This window comes from Myripristis murdjan, chromosome 1 (genome assembly GCF_902150065.1).
Source record: "Myripristis murdjan chromosome 1, fMyrMur1.1, whole genome shotgun sequence".
Classification (NCBI taxonomy): Eukaryota; Metazoa; Chordata; class Actinopteri; order Holocentriformes; family Holocentridae; genus Myripristis; species Myripristis murdjan.
The window spans coordinates 34,403,079-34,428,362 of NC_043980.1; the positions used below are offsets into that span (position 1 = coordinate 34,403,079).

At 41.4% G+C, this 25,284-nt stretch overlaps 2 protein-coding genes across 3 annotated transcripts; both read right to left on the reverse strand.

Moving 5' to 3' along the window:
- Positions 1–16,034: 16,034 nt before the first annotated feature.
- Positions 16,035–18,160, reverse strand: LOC115364116 (perforin-1-like). Its single transcript, XM_030058549.1, has 2 exons — positions 17,619–18,160; positions 16,035–17,238 (listed from the first exon to the last, which is right to left on the reverse strand). The coding sequence occupies exons 1-2, from the start codon at positions 18,158–18,160 to the stop codon at positions 16,059–16,061; spliced, it is 1,722 nt and encodes a 573-aa protein (XP_029914409.1). The 3' UTR covers positions 16,035–16,058.
- Positions 18,161–22,715: 4,555 nt separating this feature from the next.
- Positions 22,716–24,906, reverse strand: LOC115366148 (perforin-1-like). Of its 2 annotated transcripts, none has more exons than XM_030061559.1 (3): positions 24,900–24,906; positions 24,154–24,686; positions 22,716–23,916 (listed from the first exon to the last, which is right to left on the reverse strand). In XM_030061559.1, exons 2-3 carry the CDS (start codon positions 24,684–24,686, stop codon positions 22,737–22,739), a joined length of 1,713 nt encoding a protein of 570 aa, XP_029917419.1. In that variant the 5' UTR covers positions 24,900–24,906; the 3' UTR covers positions 22,716–22,736. The 2 variants fall into 2 exon arrangements, with proteins under 2 accessions (XP_029917419.1, XP_029917335.1); XM_030061475.1 differs by having other exon boundaries at positions 24,877–24,903.
- Positions 24,907–25,284: the final 378 nt, after the last annotated feature.

Sequence of the window (25,284 nt, forward strand, 5' to 3'; positions counted from 1 at the left end):
CACAGCATGCCCATAAGGGGATTGGATGCTATTCTCTATTTTAGCCCCCACTCTGTGAGATAAGCATTTTCGCATAAAAAAATCTTGCCTCAGCTTTAAGATAAAATTCGACTACGCCTTCCTGTAATCCACCAACACCACCACGGGAAGCTTCCATGGAATATCAAGGCTCGGCTGGTGCTCTGGATTGGGAGGCATTAAAACATCTCTCAGGTCCTTTCTGTTATGTGTGACTCTATTAATGGAGACCACATGGCAAGCAGTGAAAACGCTCCCGATTCTAGGTTAGGGAACGTGAGATTGCTTCTTTGCTAAAGCCTGCCATGTCACACCAAGTTAGTATACACCTAAAAAAAAAACATGGCCAAAGATTTAAAAGTAGCCACAATACACTTTCATGCACCATTTTAACATGCATCCTCCAAATATCTATAGACACAGGATGCCTGACAACAACAACAACAACAACAACAACAAAAAAGTTTTTAGTCTGCCTTCACTGGTTTACCACCGCCGGCTTCCACACCAACAAAGACTGCATGTGACTGCGCTGGCAGGCCTGATCCAGCTGGGCTTGACAGCGGAGCACACATGAAAGAAAGGGATGGAGGAATGGGGTGGTGAGAGGAGGGAGAAAAGCGAGGGATGAACAGAAACACACACTAGGATCCTGCTGTTCACAGCAGCAGGTGCAAGGGAGAGGAGGGGGGCAGTGGACAGGGGTGAAGCGATGGAGGGGGGTATGAGTGGTTTTGTGGAAAGGAGAAAAAGAGCATGGCGGGTGGGGGTGGGGTAGGGGTGGTTGTGTGGGGGGGGTGGGGGGAGGTCTAGCATATGGGTACCATTCGCTGGATCAAACCCAGTGCCTAAGTCACTGAGATGGAGACCCCGCATGGTTCCCGATAAATGGAATCCCTGTTTGATTTTTGCACCACCATGAGGCTTTTCATTATGATTTATTGAATTTAGGTACACTTACGACACTCTGGATTGCAAAGCCAATACCGACCGACAGCGGGACGCCGCGCGCCGGACTGTCTTCGTCCTCGTGCTGCAAGCTCTGCCGGGGTAAACCGCGGCGATAGTATTGAGCGGCTGCGGATTGCAAAGGCACATCCCGGAATGTCTTTGAGCCGTGTTCGAGATACTTCATGCTACTTCAAAATGTGACCACTGCGGCTACAGGCGGCCCCCCCTTGTGATACCCCTTTCTCTCTTTTCTTCTCTCTGCTGGTTTAGAAGTGTCCCTTCCGAATTTGTCAGCATGAAATTCGGCAATTTTGCAGAAAGCCCGGTCCCAAGCCCTTCAGATCCTCTCACATGTGTGCAGTGGAGGAAGCTATACTGAGCATCTTCACACAATGGCATTCGCGTGTTATCATGCACAATTGATAAACGGATATGATTTCATAGGAATACGGGGAAAGTAACCGAGGGCAACCTTTTTCATTGGTTAAAACGGTTTAATATCCCACAGAATGGGATAACTAACCGACTGAACCAATGCTAACATCTTCGCCCGCGCTCCCCTGAGCTAACTTGTGCCCTGACAAAGATTTTTCAAAAACCCCAGAGTAGGGGAGATGGAGCGGGGGATATATCAAATTACAGTACATCAGTCTTGAGGAGAAGCTTCTTGCTTGAAGACTGGGCGTTGACAGACAGCGAGAGAACAGGCAGGGGAGGATAGCTGAAGATCTCTGCCTTTGATGAGACATAACAATATCCAAATCCCCGACCGCCTCTTATTTAAGTTACTGAGGACTCTAAAAAAGGGAAGTTCTTCCAAAGTCGCTCAGAAGCTTGTGCGCTTTAGGTGAAGGGAGGGAATGGAAGGAGTAAGAAGCAGGAGGTGGGGTGGGGGGGGGAGAGATAATGTTTATGCATTAGATTTTCAAAGCACTTTTTTCTGCAAGGAAATTCAGATTCAAAGGTGTACTTCTTGCAGGAAGATCTGAGGGATTCTTTCTCCCTCTCCCTGTTATTGCTTGAGTGACAAAGTCTCTCTGTAGCTTAGCCAGGACTTTGTATGCACATGGTAACTGAGTGTGAGTAGGCCCTATATAGCTATATCCACCGAGGGGATTGAGTGATGTATAACTGTATATATTATATATCATATTTTTACGCTCAAACCACATATTTGACATCAAAGAGAAAAGTAACACCAGAGTAACACCCCGGCTTGTGTGAGGTTTCCTCTTTCACCCAATTAAATACTACTGTTAACTCAAGTCGAGCCCTCTGCCGAGAGCGAGGCAAACAATGCCACTGCATTGACAATGGAACGTCGCCTGTTTTTTTTTTTTTCCCCAAGTTAACACTCCAAATCCAAACTTATCTCCGTGATATTAGCTGAGACTTTTTCTAAGCGGAAGTTTGAACTCCAAAACTTCAGAGGCAGAGCACTTTGAAAGAGCTGAAAGAGCGGAGATGAGAGCACAAGTGTGTGTATGTGCGTGCTTGCGTCGGATAGTTGCTGAGCGCAGCACTCGTACATACGTGTGATTAAAAATTCAAATGAGCGCCTTTAGAATCGATGGAAGGCTTTGAGGGTCTATAATGAGGCTGATATATGAAGTTTAAACATTCGGAGCCGCTGGAAGTGCCACCGTGGAAAAAGAGACAGAGAAAGGGAGGGAGGCAAAAAAAAAAAAAAAAAAAAAAAAAGGGAAAGATTTGTGGCTTTGATGCAGGGATATCACCGTGGGGCATGGCTGGTTGGCTGGTGCTGGCTGGTACGGGGATCCGGAGCGCTTTCAGAGTGTTTGCAGCGTTCCCCAAGACACCATTTCGAGCAATCCCTCGCCAACAGTCCGGGACAAACTGTGAGGAAGAAGGGAGCAGAGCGGAAGAGAAGTAGAGAGATCACAGAGAGAAAGAAAAGTGGATGGAACTGAAGAAAGTTCAAGTGGTACGGAGGGATGGGGAGAAGAAGAGCAGGGTTAAAAGGAGAGCGATCGGAGACCCGGGAGGGGAACAATGAGAGTGGCAAAAAAAAAAAAGTGCCTCCCATCATTTCTCCTTATGCACCTTTCAATCAGATGCACACAGGTACAGGCAGGCATGCCGATTGCATACACATGCATGCAGTCCCACACACACACACACACACACACACACACGGAGAGCTACCAGGACTGTGTTCTACTTCTATCTCTCCAAAGCAGTGGGAGTCTAGTGCCACTTTGAACTTGCCTGCCATTAAAAGCCTGACAGAGTTTTGAAGAGGCCTATTGAAAGGGAACCTGTGCATTTATGATGTAAATGTATTTTTTCCAATCCTTTCTTCTCCCCCCCACCCCTTACTTTTTTTTTTTTTTTTTTTTTTTTATTTTGACAGCCTTTGAAATTTGTCATATGCACATCCAATTTAACAGCCAGAAAAGACTTCTTTGGCCCCCTTTTTTCTTTTTTTTTTTTTGCAACAATCCATTTTTGTATCAACTTGAAAGGAATTGGCTGAATATTTGTGCTTGATTTTTTTTTCTTTTTTTTTTTTTTTTTTTTCTCTCCAGAATGTGATCATCACTGTTTGAATTGCTCGACTTGTTTGAGTTATATTCTTTTAGTCAGGTAATTTTCTGTCAGATTTACTCCCTTCAAAGGGAAAAACAAGTGATTCCTCAAAAGGATGAGAATGTCTTTAGTCTTCTTGCATTGCCTTCTGTCTCACTTTAAACTGGGTGCCTTAACCTCTCCTTTCATTTGTGGCACGTATCCCCTTTAACTGCTCTGAGCTCCACCAGACCTCGGCCATGCAGTGTTCACAAATAATATTTAGTGTTTAACTCACATGGAGCGCCAGATGCGTGGTGTTTATCATGCCACGACAACTCTGATGACTCTCTATCAAATTTGTCAGTCACAGATAAGTACGATAAAGACTTTCATTCTGCCGCTCGCTGTACTTTGTCTGTCTCTGGCCCATCTGATATTCCAAATGGATTACACCAAAACAAATGCTAAAAATGACTTACCAATCCTGCAGCCTGACAGTCAGAGATAACATTCCATAGGTCGCAGGTTCACAACAGCCGACGTGAGGCCATCAGCTGTGATGTGCGCTGACACTGGATGACTACCTGCTCAGTCAGTGCATGCTGCTCTGGATAAGGGTGTCAGCTGCTGTAAGTGTCAAAACTGCATTCCTGTTTGATCCGGCTCTGGACTTGACTCCAGTTCAAGACGCCGATATCGCTGTGTGTTAGGAAGCTCGCCAACAAACCAGATTCAAATGATGTCATTCTTACTCTTGTACACAAAGAAGACAATATGGGGACTCATCAACGTGTCACTCAAGCCTGGCTGGCGACTTTGGCCCTTGACCTTGCACTGAGGACATGCTGGAAGAGATGAAAGACACAGCCAAAGAGATGCCCGTTTATTCATTTCTCTCCAACCTGTGAAATGGATTGGTGCGGGGGAAGTCTGTGTATGTGTGTGTGTGTGTGTGTGTTGGAGGGTGTAGGGGGGTGGGGTTTGTGTGACACGGGAGGGTTAAGAGAGTTGGAGAGGGGGTTCACGACAGCTGGAAGCCGATTGTGCTTCGCTCGCTTTTCCCACCTGTCAGTAACCTGCCCCCCCATCCTCACCACCCCACATTGTACACATATTATTATGCATATACATTCAGATTTAGGCTGCCGTTCATTATAAGGGGCAAAAGGGCAACATAGGAAGCTGCTCTCTCCAGCTGTACTTTCCTAAACTGAAACGTAGCTCTTCTGTTGCACTAAGTTTGTACTAAATCCAGTTGGAGAGGTGTGGTCGACTTGCAGGCTATCGTGTACGATATTAGCATTGTTATTACCACGGCCTGGGTGAGTGCTCATTCCTGATTGGCTAGAGTGTGTGCTCTCAAACTGCGTAGTGCACGTGTTGTCTTGCTTGACTTCAGTCACTGTTTTAAATTCAAACACTGGTCATAATGTTGCAAACCAAATGTAACCAATTACACAGACTGAAGCTTTAAGCATTAATAGTGATTGGGTAAAAACTATTGGGATTATTTTCCAACAAATAACATTGATGTAATGTTGATAGCAACATTGAGCTAGTGAACAAGAGAGCATATCGCTCCCCACATTAATCATCACTCAATATTTTTTATTGCTGGCAAGAACACCAGATTTAACCTATGATATGTTTGGATGTTTATTACATGTTGTGTCCTAAAATCTATATCCCAAGTGAGGCCAAAGACAGTAGACAATAATATTCTATTCTATTCTATTCTATTCTATCCTATTCTATTAAAAAAGATGTTTGATTGCATTGTTTTAGTCATGCCCAATCCTTTTAGTTCTGCCCATATCTGCACACAGTGTTTGCAGTATCACTGGTATACGGTGGTACAACCACACTTAGTGCATAGTACAGTGTGGTTACATTCTCTAAATAGTAAACACTTTTGGACACGAGATACTTATTATAGTTGATGTGTATCTTCCTCTAGTGGGGGACCACCTAAAGGTGGAGAAAGCTGCTTTGTGCTATATCCTTTGCTTACACACACACACACAAGCACACACACTGTGTTGTTGTGCCCATCCGTGGTGACTGAGTCTTAATAAAGCCTAATTCCTGCCGTGCATCCTCTCTCTGTTCCACAGCTCCTGCTGGTCGCCTGTCTCAAGAGTGCCGTAATTTACTGTCATAGAACTCCTCAAACCGGCCACCATACAGAGCGCTGAGGGGGATGGAGGGGGGGGCTAGGTAACATAGATCACCGTCAAAAAGAAGACAAGAAAAAAAAAAATACTCCTCCTTCCCCTTCTGGAAAAAAAAAAACAAAGGAAAAAAGTCTTCAGAAATAATGGTAAGGGGGGGGCGGTGGGGGAGAAGACACAGTTTTTCACAGACACAAACACAAACAGCGGTTCGCCCAGCTTTGTTTAGGTTTTCTCTCTCTCTCTCTCTCTCTCTCTTTTTTTTTTTTTTTTTTTTTTTTTTTTTAGCGAAGAGAAAAGGAAGGGGGGAAAAATTGCTATGTGGTTGTCAACGGTTGAAGCTGCAGCCGCACCTGGCATCGTGCGACTGGTCTTTGATCACTTGTCGAGTGAAATTCCGCCACTGGATTAAAGTGAAGGAGGGGGCAACGGAGGGAGGGAGGGCTAGAAAGAGTGAGGCGGGAGGGAAACAGAGAGAGGACGACTTGTCTGGTAAGTAGCCCTGTGTGTTTGCTGCCTTTAATGTTGCGTGCGTTGCCCTGTTTGCTGTAATTAGAATCAGCATGAATTTTTGAATTTGTCCGACACGAACCTACACAATTGAACCCGCATTCGCTGCACAACCTCTTGTGTTTGGAGAAATCGGGATAAACACGCCTGCCTATACGCAACACACTGCCACTGCACGCCATGCTTTCAAACCACAAGACTATTTAAAGCAAGTTTATTGTTTATTATCATTCATAGCAAGTTTAGTTCTTTTATTCCCTTCTCCCAGTCGCCTGTCGAGTTTCTCTTTGGTGTCCTCAAACGGTAAGATGTGTCGAGGTGTGACAGGTGACGATCACACGCCGCGGCCCTGCTGGGTGAATGTAAACCACCAGCTAAGGCCCTCCTTCCAGCATGCCAGGACGGCCAAACTAAACTGTTAGCAATACCAAGTTAACACCTTGCGTGGGAGCCATAACACAACCCCTCTGCTGTCAATGGTGGGAGCGACCTTGGGCAAAGCACGAAGAATTCCCCGCACTTGACAGCTGGCTCTCACGGACGCCCTTGACTTAGCATGTGTTAATACTGTCAGAGATGTTTGGGAAGAGAACTGCTGGCATGGTAATCTATGCTATGTTTGCCACTAGGCTAGGCTAAGCTGTGCAGGGCATGTACAGAGAGGTGTTGACAGTAGCGCTACCAGTTGTTCGATCCTCCACTGGGGTGGCACTGGGAGATCAAAGGCACGCGAGCCTTCCCTGGTTGCCGTGGACGGGCACAGCAACTGGGGGGAGGGAGTCGACTCATGATGGCAGCTGCACCGGTGGCAAAATCGCCACGGGGGTTCACCGCTACAGGACACGCAGATGGACACGCACGGACTCGCCCGGCTTTGGACTGCCCACTGTGATAGTTTTGGTAAATTGCTGACACGTAAACACATCAAAATTCAAACGTTTGTGTATAACTAAGACTACTACTAGCACCTTTTCATAGTTTTATTACGGTTTTATTGGTTTCTGTGTCCATGATCTCCTTTGTTATATTTTAGGTGTTTTATTCGTTATTAATCTCATTGATCCGTTAGACTTGGTATACTTTTGTGGTATCGTTTTTTTTTTTTTTTTTTTTTTTTTTTTTTTTTTTATTGTTTATTGTGATTTCTTTTGTTTTCTGTGCAGCACTTTGTAACTGTGTAGAAAAGTTCTGCACAGATAACCTTTATTATTACTATTATCATTATAATCACCAATCCTTATTTTCCCACAGCACTTAAATAGACATTTGGTAAGTGTTATAACATTATAACATTACTTTACCCTGCATGCGTTTTTTTGTTTTCTTGTTTTGTTTTAAGTTTGTTATGAGTATATAGTAAATGCTTCAGGTGTGTTCTTTCAGTTTAGTCACACACCCTTCTCAAGTAGCAGAGGAGTTCTTGAGACTTGTCTAGTCACCAAAAAAAAAATAAAAAAAAATTGCAATTTTAGGCTGGGCCAGCAGGGGGAAGCATGTTCATCCCCTTCAGTGTAAAGCAAGATATGACATGTTTAGGTTGTTTGCATTTCTTTACATGGTGATTGATTCTGACCCTGCATTCACGTGGAGTATACAAGTTTCTTGAGTATACTAGTTTCCCACACATCACCACTGTTTTTTTTTTGTTTTGTTTTGTTTTGTTTTTTTAATGAATCACCTTCTTTGTAGTTGGCAGTGAGGCAATTATGTCTTGGCTAGCTGCTACTTGCTTACCAGGCTGGCACTACCCATACTTCAAAGCCGGTAAATGAGATCCTGCCTCTGCTTGGCAGGCCAGTGTATACAATACAAGACTAATATACAAAATCAAGCAGGTGGCAGCTTCTTGGTCAAGCAATGCTTACACTGAATATGTAGCATAAGCCATCAAGTGAAGAGGTGCACACATCAAATTTCACAATTTGCTGGGAATAAAAAAATAGCCTCAGATGCCCTCCGTCGTCCATCTGGCAAAACATGCAAGAATACTCACCAAACAATAAGGCAGGGTCAGCTTTTCAATTTTAATATGCTGTGCATGAATGAACCTCCTGTGTCTCATCAATCTCAGTTCACCACAAAAGCTATCTATCTGTCTGTCTACAGTTTGGGTCAGAGTTTGGCCACAGACTGATCACACTGCAGTGAGGCTGGACGTCATCTAACCACTTGGCTGTCAAGTTAGTTAGGCTTCAATTAGTAATATTTTTTTTAGGAGGCAATATCATATATGGAGCAGCAACCTCTGCAAACCAGTAGATTAATCCTTTTTGTGTGGTATTTGCTGGGACCTCAGCATTGTAAGTAGGTGTGATGCATGCTGGGTACCTGATAATGGTGTTACTTGGTGTGACAGTAAATGAGGAGAGATAATGTGCCAGCAGTATTATGCGAACAAGGTTAAATGTTTTAATAGAAGTTGATAGCAATCACATGCCTCATGTTGAAATAATCTAAAATTTATAGAATTATCGGTTGGTGGATACAATAGTGATTGTGGATGTATTTTAATCACCTGACCATGTGGTATATCTTTCAGTGCTCAGCCGTGTGTTTAACCAGGTCTTGTCTGCTGCACATTCAGCATTGTTTTTCATTCCTCACTACTCCCCACCATTGTTGCTATGATATCTTTGTGTCTGGTAGCCGCAACTCACTCACCGCTGGCCGCACCCACACAACACCAGCCTATAAATCAGTGTGGAATATCACTGATAACACCATGGTAAACAGACTGTTGTCAGTAAATAGTCATAAACAGTAAATAGTCGGTTTCGCCAAAGAGAATAGCTCAGCCACCGCTAGGCCCAACCAGTTTTTTCATACCCATGGGAAAATATTTTGAAGGCAGGTGTTTGTGTACCTCTGAGTGCATGTGGGTGTGTGTTTTGTGCACATGCATTTGTGTGTGTGCGCATGTGTGTGTATGTGTGTTTGTGCATGCATGTGTAGTCATGTAGGGATAACCGCTACAAGCCCTCTCCACCTCGCCTTGGTTCCATGGGAACCTGCGTGCAGCTAATCCTCCTTTTGGCTTGAGAGGGCTTCTCCAAACAAATCATCCAGCTCTAAGATCCACTGCTCCTCAAGTGGGCTCCTGGCTCTCCTCGCCAAGCCTCACCAAAAAAATTCTCTCCTTTCTTCTCTCTTTTCTCATATGCTCCACATAAAACAGCTACCTACCGTGAGGCAAATCCCCTCGTCTCTGTCTCCTTTCTTCCAGGGGAAAGGGAAAGAGAAAGGAATGGGGTGTGGATAAGCCAGGGCAGCAGGAGATTGTCAAGTTGAAGAACTAAGATGACCTGTTTTGGAAGGGGTGGAAGAAGGGGTGAGACTGAATAATCGGGGCTGGCAAACGGGGTCGCACTTTGATAACAGGCCATGGGGGAAGTAAGGATTCAGGGGTTGGTCTCTGCTTTGATGTGACTCCTCCTGCTTTCTTTTATTGGGCATGATAGTCGATAATACCCTATAGTGTATATTATGTAGAGCAAATCTACTGTATATCTAAATATACAGCATACTATCTATCTATCAACTGTACGTATGTAGGGGAGACCGGGGTAAGATGAGCCATTTTTCATATTTAGGATCACTACATCAAGGCAATCATAGTTTTGTCGCTAACTAATATATCTGCATATATTTCAGGATGTTGTGCATTTCTTCAAACAAACAGAATGAGTGTAAACATAACTGTTTCTATAATATAGCATGTCCAAAAAAAGTGGTCTCGTGGCACAACTTCTGCCTCCCTAAATAACAGTCACTTCTTCACATTCATGTGTATTTTTATTTATTAAACACAATTCAACAGGTACAATAAACAGCTGTTTTGTAAAAAAAAAAAAAAAAAAAAAAAAAGTGCGCCTGGGAAGAGAACATTAACAGCTGTGTTTTTGGAAAGAAAACACTAGAACACTAGTTTCTTGGTGCCCTTGCTGACAGTAAGGTCAGTTATGAACATATGAACGTAACACATTTGAACATTGAACCAAAATACACTTACCCCATACACTTAATAAGTAATTGATATTTATTTATTTATTTATTTATTCAATATTTAAGACATTTAGGCTACAGCCAAAATACACTTATTAAGTGTATGGGGCTCCGGCTCAACTTACCCCTGGCCAAATGGCTCAACTTACCCCAGAGCTACCATTTTGACTTTTTTAGTCCCCACTGCTAAACTGGTGCACTTTTATGCTAGGTTTATGACCTCATGTTGTAGCTCATAGATACCACAACTGATGTATAAAACAAATTTAAAATGATCTGTTTTGGTCTTAACACAATTCTGATGAAACTGATGATAGAGTGAATTCACTTTCAAGAGTAAAAAATGTTTTTTTGGAAATAAATGTCTAACCATTTTACCCATGTGGTTCTTACCTTCACAGACTCCATGAAATGATGCCTTCCTCCTAAATATTTGGTCAAATGATCAATGTTTTTTACCGTTTCCTAGCAACAGCGGGTGGCTCAACTTACCCCATTCTCCCCTATGTATGTATGGAGGTATGTTGTGCTGAATGGTTTAACTTTAAAAGATTCCCAAACAGCTCGGTTGACAAATCAGCAGTAATATGTGCCTCATGTCAAGTGGAATTTAATAAAACTGAAAATGTTACAAATTGTCTTCTGCACCGTGGCCTCAGCTTGAACTGTATGTGGCTAGCTCACTGGACACAAAAGGTAAGCTGTCATTTCATTTGGTGTGCACTTTCTTTTATGTAACCTACGGATGGGCAGAGCCAAGCCAAACAAGCACATTGTAAAGAGAACATCACTACAGTCCAAATGTTTTGCTCCTATAAAAGTCTGGTCCCAATATATTTGAGAATTGGACACAGTTGCATGGGAGCTCTTTCCAAAAAGTATCACAGGACTTAATGTGTCTTCTCAGCATGGTGTAGCCCCAAAATATTTAGTGCATGAGCCAATCCCACAACAAATCACCCAACCAGCTCATCATTTGAAAGTGCAAAAGGCATACTCCTATTTGCATTTGCACCCATTTCCTATTTGACCACATTTTCTGGATTAAAGGTAAGATCATTCAAAACATTTTTGTCCGGGAATTAGCTTTTTTATTTATATTATTACTGAGGTATATGTCTCCACCTGCTCCTGGTGTGTTAAGTAGAGTGGGTTAAGGCTCACAAGAGGGAAGCCTGGGTAGAAACCCCCACAATACAGAATCAATGGCCTGAGTCATTGTGTGTTGACCCTTGTGTTGCTTCCACCTGGACATTTGGAAGTAGAGCCATACCAACCTGACTGCTGACCTCCACCTGCAGCTGGGAGTCCCTGTTGTGTGTGTGTGTGTGTGTGTGTGTGTGTGTGTGTGTGTGTGTGTGTGTGTGTGTGTGTGTGTGTTCATTCCCGGAAACACATCCACACTTGTACACCTAAGGTGTTGACCTGATAGGTCATATGATCCATCTAACAAAGCTCCTTTTAGAAATCAACTTAGTCACTGTCAAGTGATGTTCATAGGTAGAAACCAACTGCAGGAGCTATAAAATCAGTTAAATCTGTACGGGTATCTGCTGCCTATCATTATCGCGACCATTAAAACTGCTGTTGCTCTGAACTATAAAGTACAGCCCACTGTATCTCAAATATCAAAATAAGTAGATATGTTTTATTCAGAATTATCTATTCTGTCGAAAGGTTTGTTACTGTAGTTAGTTTGTTCTTGGGAACTATTTTACACGAGATCCTCAAAATTAATGGCAGTGCGTTAGGACAGACAACCGAGTCACTAATGTCGAAGTGCATAATAAAGGGGTAAGGCAGCTAAAAGTTTCATTCTGTATAGTAAAGTTAAATATCCCTTTAAAGGAAACATTTTGAGTATCTAAAGTACCTTTTTTCTGGCATACTCAGACTGAGACAAGATGTTTGATACCATTTTCACCTCTGTATGTCAAGCGGTTCAGTTCATGTGGTTTGTGAGTATTCCCGTAAACAAACACCCCCACCCCCCACCCCTCCTGTGTCTGTAGCACATGTGCACGCTGTGTGTCCATACACACACACACACACACACAGCCTCATGATTACATTGTAAATGAGGCTGCTCTTGATTCACTATTCCTGATTGTCAGTGTTCAGCATTGATGGTTGACCTTGGTAGATGAGGAGCTTTAGTCATGAATTCATTGTTATCTGAACAGCAGTTCAGTGATTTAACTTTTGCAATAAAAGCAGTACCACAGCGCAGATGGGTGTGTGGAATTATTTCCTGTTTTGATTTACTGGTGCGATTGCGTTCCATGTTTTTGTTGTCTTCCCATCCTGTGCTCCAAAAAAATCCCACTTTGTTTCATGCTTTGTTTTCTGTCTTAGTGAAAGAGGTGATGATAATATGTAAATGTAAACAGCAGTACTTTCATTGTGATAATATGTCCTCAGAATGTCCTTTACACACACACACACACACACACACACACACATACATACATGCATCATGCCCACACCCATATTCAAACTTGTACTATTATACCTTTGATTTCATGAAATGAAAGGTTACAAAAAAAGCCACACTTTATTACAAACAAATATATGCATGAGTGTGTGTCCTTGTCTCTCTCCTTCTGACATGCTGCTGAGTTATCTTGATATTTGTCTCCTTTTGTTCAGTTTTGTTCAAGTCAGAGTGAGAGTAGCTTTACTGGATGTTACTCAGAACAGTAGCTCATCAGATTATCTGAAGCACTTAGTGTTGCTTTAAACATTTGTGTATAATTTAAAAATGGTTCACCCAAATGTTATCAGATTAGCCCTTTTGGTGGGGTCCTAGTATCACATTTACTCTTGTGGTTGAAGTGATAAGTGCTGTTTTAATGATGGGCTGTTAAAGATAAGTCTATTTTTTTTCTCTTCCTTTTACTGTTAATATTGTGATACACAGAGATGTTTCAGTGTCATGCATGCTTTTCTGATATCTGATTTTATGTATTCTGTTTAATATGATGGACTCTTGGAAGATTGGCCCCTGGGCTAAAAGAGATCAAAGTAAAAACAAGCAAACAAACAAAAGCAACTTGCAAATGCTATGAGAGTTCATCTTTATTTGATTTTGATTTATTTGATCATTAATAATCCACAATGCACATACACCATTCTGCACTTGATTAAAGACAATCAGAGATCTATCACAAAAAAGATTTATTTCCATTGTCCTCAAAGTGCATGGCATCTGGAAGCACCAACTCATAAAAATAATAATAATAATAATAATAATAATGATAATAATAAAATAAAATAAAATGTACTCATGTAAAATTTGTCATAAATACACAAATATGCTCTGTATATTGTTTTGATACATTATAACCAAATTCATGTGTGTTGCCAGTATAATTTACCTAAACAACCGCAACCTTAGAATCTGTTCGGAATTTTTGTTTTTTTCAAAAGGCCAGTCCTCTGCTAGTAAATTTGTGTGTCATCTTTTATGCGAAACCTCTTTGCAACAGGAAGTAACTGGGGTTTGTGGGAAATGGTTTTTATTCTGATGAACAGTAACACTTACAGGACCACTGGTGTGACACAGAGGCGACCAGTCATCTTCACAGAGGTTTATTAAGTGAATGCAAGCTGCACTGAACTGCCTACAGGACTGAGGGCAGAAAAAAAAGTTAACACGTTACTAAGCAGTGGCTACTCTATCTTGGACTTTCCTCAGGGTCATTAGAGCAAGTCTAGAACTAATGAAATGTAGAAGAACAGTATTTAATGCTTAAAAAACATTTCTTAAAGTGATATAGTTTACGTACTAAGTCTTCTTTAATGTGTATCTTGTTATCTTTTACTTCAACTAAAATGCTCTCAGCCTCCTATGTGCTTGAAATAGTAGTGTGTGTTTGTTTGTGTTCTCACATTCTATGTGCATTGCATACCTTCTGTTTTGTTTGTTGAAGACTAAATAAAACTTTAAGCACTCCAACGTTTTAAAGCAAAAGCACATATTACTCTTATGACTGGCTTTACTAGAGTTTTGCACATAGGGTTCTACCTCTGCTAGTAAATATGTGTATGCGTGTCCTTTTATGTGTTCATATGCTATGTTTACACTTAATAACCCCCCGTGGTACTATACAGCTTCGCACTTTCAAGTGTTTTTTATGTCTCTGTCAACCAAAGGACGACACTGTGTGTGTACGCTTGATGCATGCTGCTACCACATACTGTGGCAAAGCTTTGATGACCAGCCTGACACACACACGCATGCACGCAGCACGCACACACACGCGCGCACACGCACACACACACACATACACACACACACACACCCTTTAACCCCTGTGTATGGGACCTAAAGTTGCATAGTTGAGTGTCTGCAGAACAGGGGTTGTTGCCTGTCTTTTAAATTACTAACTCTGGACACTGGACCATAATGATACAACAGATGGCTGAAGTGCACAAGTTATTAGCAGCGTACAGATGATATTATTAGTGCTGGGGAGAAAAGGCAATCGGCAGGCTTCACCTTTCAGCTCAGCAGCAGGAGGCCAGGGAGCTTTGATGTGAAACACTGCTAAATGTCTTTGTGAGATAGCAGTAGCCACTGCCACCAGCATCAGTGGCAGGGCCCACATCAATTATTCACTCAGCTCAACTCAACTCTTTCTTCTTTCTTTCTTTCTTTCTTTCTTTCTTGTCACTCTTGTCCTCTCTCTTAGAATCTAATTAATTCCTCTTCATTTTGTTATGGATTTCAGCTCCTCTTTAAGGGACTTGTCACCTATATAATTTGACTGATTCATAATGTTAACATCTCTGTTGTTCCCCTCAACACCTACACCTAACAGAGGGGAAGACACTCGTAGTTGGAGTTGTGGCTGCAAAGCCACAAGTTATTTTATTTGAAAGTTATTTTTAGGACTGGGGAAAGTAGCAAAATAGTGTTATAAGTATTGTTACTTTGCTGAAATTTCACTGAAAATAAGAAAACTTACTGGTGTAAAAATTAAACAAAGCAAAAGTAAAAGAAATGACTAAAATGTACTGAGAGTTAAAGTTGGATTACTCAATTATATTTTTGGATATTATTGGTTGTGATCTTCCCCATACAATTCAAAGTCAAACAATATTCCTTTAATAAAAAACCTAAAAAAATAAAGCCACTCTTTACCTTTTCCTCCATGGCTAACCATTCATTACAAATACCCTCACATGTGACCAAAGGCCAGTCTCTGATGCAATTTTCATATACACAGCCCCCAAAGCTGTACTCTGTAAAGCATGTAATTTAAAATGTAGCCAAGTACATGACTCAAAATAATTGCCAGTAGTCAAAACCTACTTCAGTTGGACTAAAATTACTGAACACTCAAAAAGTACAATTACACGACAAAGCTGCTCAATTACAGTAAGTACACTAATTGTAATGAGTTACTTCCACCCCTGATTACTTCCTCATGTTGATTGTGAAGTCCCTCGTATTGTGTTTCCAAGCTCACCAGATGACCTAATGCAAGTGTAACAAAAAGAGCATGCTTGAGCATTTCTTCTGTATGCACTTGAGTGTTACATGTGAACCCCAAATTTACAGTGTTTTTGTATTTTTAAAAAATGGACAGACAGCTGTGTTGTCTTTGCTGATGCTTTACTGGCAGTTTGCAGAATTAATGTTACAAAGAAAGAGATGCAAGAAGTGATTTATCAAGCTGGAGATTGTTACAGACATTTTTGATAATACTGGAAAAAAATATAAGGATGGAAACTAAGGGTTTGCACATAGAAATCAAAAAAGAATCAGATGGCAAATATACTCAATTAAGTAATAGCAAAATATTCATGAAGAAACAGAGTAATAACCCATTTTTTCTTTCCCTCCAATCTTAACGAAGCATTCTGCAATCAGCCTGACTGCTTAAACCACTTAAACTGCTGCAGCCCACTCTCTCCAGCAAGGACTCCATTTCTGGTGTAGAAGACCTTGGCCAGCGAGGGCTCCATGGGAGAGGGGATGTGGTCTCTACATTGCGAACCTCCGAGACTTGGCGCACACACCACCATGTAGGTGAAGAAGAAGGTACCGTGTTTAAACATGCAGCTGTCGCTCTTTTTTCCACGGTGCAGATAAAATGAGCACTTGCCAAGGAGATCGCTGTTCCAGTATTTGTCTGCATCATAAACACTGAACTCAAGTTTGGTTGTCTGGTCTATTTTGATGGGTCCGAAGTCAAACATCTCTGGCCATTTAGGATTATCATTATTTAATATCATGGAGGTACGCTTTATCTGATTTCCAAATTTGACCATCACTATACCATCTGTCTTACTCCATCTGTCACCGTACAGCTTCTCCGCAGACAGCTTGAACACCTTCAATCTTGCAAGGCCTTTCTCGGCAGGACAGCAGTTGGACTTGATGTTCTGGTCACTGTTGCAGACACAAGCACAACGGTCCCTTGCGCTGGACCTGTGTCCCACCTTACAGGCTCCTGAGCATTTTTTTACCAGCGCATTGCTTATAATGTACTGCTTCAGTGCTTGCTTCAGTCCAGCACGGGCAGGATGATTTTTTCTCAGGATTGTGTGCAGGGGCTTCAGTTTGTAGCGGATCACATCAGGAATGGTTTTCAGTGAGTCCAACCAGCTGGAGTAGGCTTCGCGGTTTGCTTGTGCGTTAAAGAGGAGATCAGCATCATTGACTTTTCCACCAGTGATTTCTGTGGTCCGCTCACTGAACCTGCTGTTGAAACTTTCGTTAGAGCCCATCTTCTTCTTCTTTTCCTGACAGTGTTTGTACATTGCACTCAGCCTGGCAGTGGCTGGAAATGTAACCGAGGCTTCAACTGTCAAACAGTCCTTGACTTCTGTCTCTGTCAGTCCATTCATGGTGGCCTGGCAAGTCTTGATGGAAGTGAGTGAGCTCAGTGCCCCTCCCAGGATCACATGCATGATATAATGTGTACCATATGTGTCAATCACATGATAATATGCCGGCTTGGTTTTCTTTGAGTAAACTGAAGGAAGAGAATTGATGGCCTTATCAAATTCATGACTATGTGGAGGATCTGTTGCCATTCTGTAGCTGCAAAGCACAGGGAGCATAAAATAAGGTTACAGTCCATGATGTATTATATATATATATATATATATATATATATATATATATATGTACACACACACACACACACACACACACACACACACATACATACATAAACATATATATGTGTGTGTGTCTGTGTGTGTGTGTATATATATATATATATATGTGTGTGTGTGTGTGTGTGTGTGTGTGTCATTAAATGTCACTATATTTGTATGTTAATGTTCATTATGCATATTTTAAGCCAAATGGCCCTAAAATTGATCTTTTCTTACTTTATTCAGCACTAAATCAAATCAGCTAAATCAGGTAATGTCATTCACCTTATCAAATGCCCACATAGTTATGACTGTACTCACCTGTAGAAGCCACAGTTGACGGCATGGCGAAAAAAGGTATACATGTCCTGTTTAGACTTCTGCATTGCAAAGGTGGCTGCATTAGAGTGGGACCCTCCAAAAGCCACCCCGACACTGGCAGGGCCTGCAGGGATGTCAAGGCCAACTTTCCAATCATTGGTCACAGTCGATGTGGAGTCATTGACAAGAGATTCGGCAGATTCGTAAACAGTGCTGGACACCTGCACCTTACACTGGCTGAGGGCTCTCCAGTCTACGATAGCAACTGGAATCTTCTGCTTGATCTTGTTCAGGTAGATATTTCTGTACAGTATGCAAGTGCCATTGTCACGCTCCCATTTCTCAGTGTCGATGACATAGGCACCTTTGCGCTCCATCTTGACAATGTCAAAGCCCTCTCCTCCTAGATTGTGACCTGGGACAAATTCAGCATCTTTACACTCTTGCGGCGTACCGAGGAGGCGTTCTGTGAACTCACTCGACGGCAGACATGGAGGACTCCACGCCGAGCCCAGGAGAATGAGCAGCCACAGCCTTGCCATCTTGGTGAAAGAATGAACAGTGACAGAAGTAAAAAACAGAATGGCTATAGAATCAAGTCAGTTACAGAATGCATTCTTTAAATACACAGCTTCAGGATAAAATAGATTATTTTAAATAGATTATTTATAGATGGATTATTTATTTTATTTTAGATGAATTTGACATGAAAAATTATTAAATACAAACCATCCTTCTATCAAGTGTCTTACCTCCAGAGTCAACTGTAGCTGTGTCCAGTTTCTTACCTTGTGTGACCTATATTAGCACCGTTGTGTTGGAGGTGGGGCGTATGACACACGTCACATGTCGAGGCTTTTTTTTTTTTTTTTTTTTTTTTTTTTTTTGTGGTCTAATCGATGTCTGTGACTGCACTCGCACTTTTTTTAAACTTCCTTCACACTCTGATATGGTGAGATATAAGATGACACCTTGTTGGCCCTGGGGGCGGTTTAACAGCAAATTGTAATGAAATGCAGCAAAAATACATAAAGAATATATTTGGAATATAGCCACAGAGGGTTAGAAAAGCATAGAAAACCAATGTAAGAATGAGCATATGAAAAGGTATGTATTACATATGAAAAGGTATGTATTACAGTATTAATAGGACTAGGATAAGTAGAAACTGTAACTTATTTATGACAGTGAAGCTTATTTAGATGAATTTAGATGATTTTGGCCAATAACTGAGGTCTAGAGCACTACTACCTGTTGCAGCTGTTACATTTTTATCTCTTTTTGCACTGTTTAGCTTCTAAATTAAACAGCAAGTATTATTTTGGGAAATGGATAAAGTAATCACCACATAATTTGTTTTTGCCTACATTTAGACACAAGAAAAGCTGTGAGAAACACACGGCAAAAGAGATAGATGTTCCTATGCATCATCTTGGTAGGATTTGGGAATATACAATGAGTGCCTGAGAGTTGAAACAATGTGAAAGTCACTTTTTGAATTGTGCTCAGCATAGATTCTGATTATATTCTGTTGTTGTCCCATATATTCCTGGTATTTTTTTCTCCTTGAATGTGCTGGTAACATATTCCCAATTACTGTCCTGCATCCTCATCAACTAAGTACAGTATATGGACACCTGCAGGAGCTTTTCTGACCTCCCATTCTAAATCCATAGGCATTAATATGGAGTTGGTCCCTTCCTCTACAGCTTTAACAGCTCCCACTCTTCTCGGAAGGCTTTCTACAAGATTTTGGAGTGTGTTTGTGGGAATTTTGGCCCGTTCATCCAGAAGAGCATTTATGAGATCAGACCAGACACTGATGTTGGGCGAGAGTCCTGGCTCACAATCTCTGTTCTAGTTCATCCCAAAGGTGTTTGATGGGGTTGAGGTCAAGGCTCTGCGTGGGCCAGTCAAGTTCTTCCACACCAAACTCATGCATGGCTAGCTGCTGGATTTTATACACCTGTGGCAGCGGGATTGAATGAAACACCTGAATCCAATGATTAAGAGGTGTGGCCCAGTGTTTTTATCCATATAGTGTATATGTGTTATCATAGTCATAAGTGAATGGGTAATTATATCAATCAATCAATCAGTCATAATGATTTATTATTATGAAAACAAGTGCAGTACAACGTGCTTAACATCCAGATTGTCAAATAACATATGGCATATAATAAAAAATGACAACACTAAAAAGAGGAACCATGAAAACAAAAATAGTAGTAACCAAAGTAGTAGTAGTAGGTACACTGAAAAAACACAAGTACTATAAAAGTGGAATAAAATAATAACAGCAACAGAAGTAAGAGAATAAAATAGTTGTCAGATGACAAAGAAATGAAAAGTCAAATAAAAAAAGAATGATCCTTTCTCAAACTAAACCTCAGAGTAGTACTACAGTTTTGTGTATATTTGGAGAGACACAGGAAATGTACAGAACAGGCATGAAACCTTTCAGTGTGCAGGAGAATAATGTCATCACTACATGGATTATTATTCCAGCTCCAACAAGGTCTGGGTCTTGCTTTCTTTTATCCCAACTTCTCAGAGTGGTTCAGATTGCAACAAGTGAATAAAGTTTTAACTGTTTTGTAGTGAGCTGTATTAAAAGAAACAAGAAGTGCAGAGCCAGACTGCAACACTTCACACCTCACTCTCACGACCGTCACCTCCACCCTATTTCCGATCACAGAGCAATGCCTTGTCAAAGATCAGAAAATATTTTGAAGTTGTGGTCATCTCTGGCTGAGCAAGTGTGTCGCACAAATGACCAACTGTGACAGCAAGACATATTTACATCAAATACATAGCAAGAACAGTTCACAGATGCAAAGTGGGCATGGGTGCTGGTCACATGATGAGGATCGGCAACCAGGCTGGTTTCAGGAGCTGGTTTCAGGTGTGTTTCTATATGCCTGATGGCTTATAGCACTGTGCCTTTTTAATTATTATTACTGTTATTTTTTAGTTTTATTTATTTTAGGGATGCATGATAATGGATATACTTTGCCCTTTGTGCCCAATAATGGTAATATTGGTTCTTGATTGGTTATTGTTCCTTGTTGTAACTATCCCTTACCTATATATCTATATATCGATATATCAATATCGATATATCGATATATCGATATCTATATATCTATATATCGATATATCTATATATATCGATATATAGATATCGATATATATCGCTATATATATGTGTGTGTGTGTGTGTGTGTGTGTGTGTGTGTGTGTATATATGCATGTGTTAAGATCTATATACACTACTCACAAAAAGTTAGGGATATTTGGCTTTTGGGTGAAATTTATGGAAAATGTAAAAAGTTCACGCTACAGTGATATTATATCATAAAAGTAGGGCATTTAAGTAGAAGCATACACTGGTGATTTCCTCATCTCAAACAATTTCTTGAAGCAAAAGCCAACAACAGTGGTGGATATACCACAACAAAAAATGTCAGTGTCAATAGCTTGTCATGTGCCCTTGAGCATCAGTTACAGCTTGACAACGACGTCTCATGCTGTTCACAAGTCGACTTATTGTCTGCTGAGGCATGGCATCCCACTCTTCTTGAAGGGCGGCCCTCAGGACATTGAGGTTCTGGGGTACAGAGCTCCGAGCCTCTACATGGCGACTCAGCTGATCCCATAGGTTTTCTATGGGATGCGGGTCTGGAGAAAGTGCAGGCCACTCCATTTGAGGTACCCCAGTCTCCAGCAGCCGTTCCCTAATGATACGACCTCGATGAGCTGGAGCATCAAACACCTGATGTGAATTTTGCCGTTAAACTCCTTGTTAGAGAACAGCAACTTGTGCAAAAAGTACTGAAACACTGAACAGTTGGACATGTGCATTCAAAAGTTTACAGAAGGTCACATTAAGTTCACCTGTAAAGGTTATAATGCATTTTAGGTTCATCCTGAAATTTCACCCGAAAGCCAAATATCCCTAACTTTTTGTGAGTAGTGTATATATCCTAATTTATCCATTTTATCTTTCTTTTTTCAGACCACCCACAGACACACACAAACCCATAATTCCTCTAAATAAATCCATAAACCTGATCATCCTCTCTGGAATATTCTATGACCGGAATATCATCCATATCTGCCGACCCCAACCAGACATATTTCCCTGAGCTCCCATTTCTAGTATATGGTCCTTCGAGCCGGATTGGGTTCACCAGATGATATGGATTCCGCTGCTGATGCTCCAGAGACCACTGGACATCCTCACAGAACACATCGTCTTCCAGCGTATGTCACAGACTATGCTATGGGATACCACTATAACGAGGATCAGCCTCCAATCTTGCCCTAGTACTCCCTCCCATGGAGGAAGAGAGCAGCAGCAACACACACTAAGGACAATGAGGCCAGTCTTGGCTGCTGGAATGTTGCTGGAGCTACCTGCCATCCATTTATCCATCCATCCATCCATCCATGCATCTATCCTTACATTTGTCTTCCTCAGTCCCCTGTCTTTCCATTACCTACCTGTCTCGCATCTCTCTTTCTCCAGCTGTCACTGTCTGTAGAAGTTATTGATTTTTACAAGCAAATATAAATTTAACTGTGAGGCCCCCCCATTTTCATGAATGTTTTACCTCAAAGGATAATCCTCGCCATATTCATATAAATACATGTTTGTTTTGCAACTTTCGACTCCATCACTTACTGATGCAACAACACACTACAGATTAAAACAAAAAACTTTGGCCAGTGTTTGCATGCTTGAGCATTTCTTCTGTATGCATCTGAGTGTTAGATGTGAACCCCAAATTTACAGTGTTTTTGTATTTAAAAAAAAAAAAAAAAAAATGGACAGGTAGCTGTGTTGTCTTTGCTGATGCTTTACTGGCAGTTTGCAGCATTAATGTTACAAAGAAAGAGATGCAAGAAGTGATTTATCAAGCTGGAGATTGTTACAGACATTTTTGATAATACTGGAAAAAATATATAAGGATGGAAACTAAGGGTTTGCACATAGAAATCAAACAAGAATCAGATGGCAAATATACTCAATTAAGTAATAGCAAAATATTCTTAAAGAAACAGAGTAATAACCCATTTTTTCTTTCCCTCCAATCTTAACGAAGCATTCTGCAATCAGCCTGACTGCTTAAACCACTTAAACTGCTGCAGCCCACTCTCTCCAGCAAGGACTCCATTTCTGGTGTAGAAGACCTTGGCCAGCGAGGGCTCCATGGGAGAGGGGATGTGGTCTCTACATTGCGAACCTCCGAGACTTGGCGCACACACCACCATGTAGGTGAAGAAGAAGGTACCGTGTTTAAACATGCAGCTGTCGCTCCTTTTCCCACGGTGCAGATAAAATGAGCACTTGCCAAGGAGATCGCTGTTCCAGTATATGTCTGCATCATAAACACTGAACTCAAGTTTGGTTGTCTGGTCTATTTTGATGGGTCCGAAGTCAAACATCTCTGGCCATTTAGGATTATCATTATTTAATATCATGGAGGTACGCTTTATCTGATTTCCAAATTTGACCATCACTATACCATCTGTCTTACTCCATATGTCACCGTACAGCTTCTCCGCAGACAGCTTGAACACCTTCAATCTTGCGAGGCCTTTCTCGGCAGGACAGCAGTTGGACTTGATGACCTGGTCACTGTTGCAGACACAAGCACAACGGTCCCTTGCGCTGGACCTGTGTCCCACCTTACAGGTTCTTGAGCATTTTTTTACCAGCGCATTGCTTATAATGTACTGCTTCAGTGCGTTCTTCAGTCCAGCACGGGCAGGATGATTTTTTCTCAGGATTGTGTGCAGGGGCTTCAGTTTGTAGCGGATCACATCAGGAATGGTTTTCAGTGAGTCCAACCAGCTGGAGTAGGCTCCGCGGTTTGCTTGTGCATTAAAGAGGAGATCAGCATCATTGACTTTTCCACCAGTGATTTCTGTGGTCCGCTCACTGAACCTGCTGTTGAAACTTTCGTAAGAGCCCATCTTCTTCTTCTTTTCCTGACAGTGTTTGTACATTGCACTCAGCCTGGCAGTGGCTGGAAATGTAACCGAGGCTTCAACTGTCAAACAGTCCATGACTTCTGTCTCTGTCAGTCCATTCATGGTGGCCTGGCAAGTCTTGATGGAAGTGAGTGAGCTCAGTGCCCCTCCCAGGATCACATGCATGATATAATGTGTACCATATGTCTCAATCACATGATAATATGCCGGCTTGGTTTTCTTTGAGTAAACTGAAGGAAGGGAATTGATGGCCTTATCAAATTCATGACTATGTGGAGGATCTGTTACCATTCTGTAGCTGCAAAGCACAGGGAGCATAAAATAAGGTTACAGTCCATGATATCAGTATATAAATATATATATAAATGTCATTAAATGTCATTATATTTGTATGCTGATGTTCATTATGCGTATTTTAAGCCAAATGGCCCTAAAATTGATCTTTTCTTACTTTATTCAGCACTAAATCAAATCAGCTAAATCAGGTAATGTCATTCACCTTATCAAATGCCCACATAGTTATGACTGTACTCACCTGTAGAAGCCACAGTTGACGGCATGGCGAAAAAAGGTATACATGTCCTGTTTAGACTTCTGCATTGCAAAGGTGGCTGCATTAGAGTGGGACCCTCCAAAGGCCACCCCAACACAGGGAGGAATGTCAAGGCCAACTTTCCAATCATTGGTCACAGTCGATGTGGAGTCATTGACAAGAGATTCGGCAGATTCGTAAACAGTGCTGGACACCTGCACCTTACACTGGCTGAGGGCTCTCCAGTCCGCCATAGCAACTGGAATCTTCTGCTTGATCTTGTTCAGGTAGATATTTCTGTACAGTATGCAAGTGCCATTGTCACGCTCCCATTTCTCAGTGTCGATGACATAGGCACCTTTGCGCTCCATCTTGACAATGTCAAAGCCCTCTCCTCCTAGATTGTGACCTGGGACAAATTCGGCATCTTTACACTCTTGCGGCGTACCAAGGAGGCGTTCTGTGAACTCACTCGACGGCAGACATGGAGGACTCCACGCCGAGCCCAGGAGAATGAGCAGCCACAGCCTTGCCATCTTGATGAAAGAATGAACAGTGACAGAAGGAAAAACAGAATGGCTATAGAATCAAGTCAGTTACAGAATGCATTCTTTAAATACACAGCTTCAGCATAAAAAATATTATTTTAAATAGATTATTTATAGATATATGGATTATTTATTTTATTTTAGATGAATTTGACATGAAAAATTATTAAATACAAACCATCCTTCTATCAAGTGTCTTACCTCCACAGTCAACTGTAGCTGTGTCCAGTTTCTTACCTTGTGTGACCTATATTAGCACCGTTGTGTTGGAGGTGGGGCGTATGACACACGTCGCATGGCAAGGCTTTTTTTTTTTGTGGTCTAATAGATTTATATGACTGCAATTTTTTTTTTAACTTCCTTCACACTCTGATATGGTAAGATAAAAAAGAGAAATAAATAAAGAGAGATGTAAAGTAGAAACTGTAACTTATTTATGACAGTGGAGCTTATTTAGATGAAAACATTTGACTTATTCAATTTTTTGTCCAGTAGCTGAGGTGTAGAGCACTTCTACCTGTTGCAACGGTTACATTTTTATCTCTTTTTGCACTGTTTTGCCATCAGGGCCTTTGGCTTCTAAATT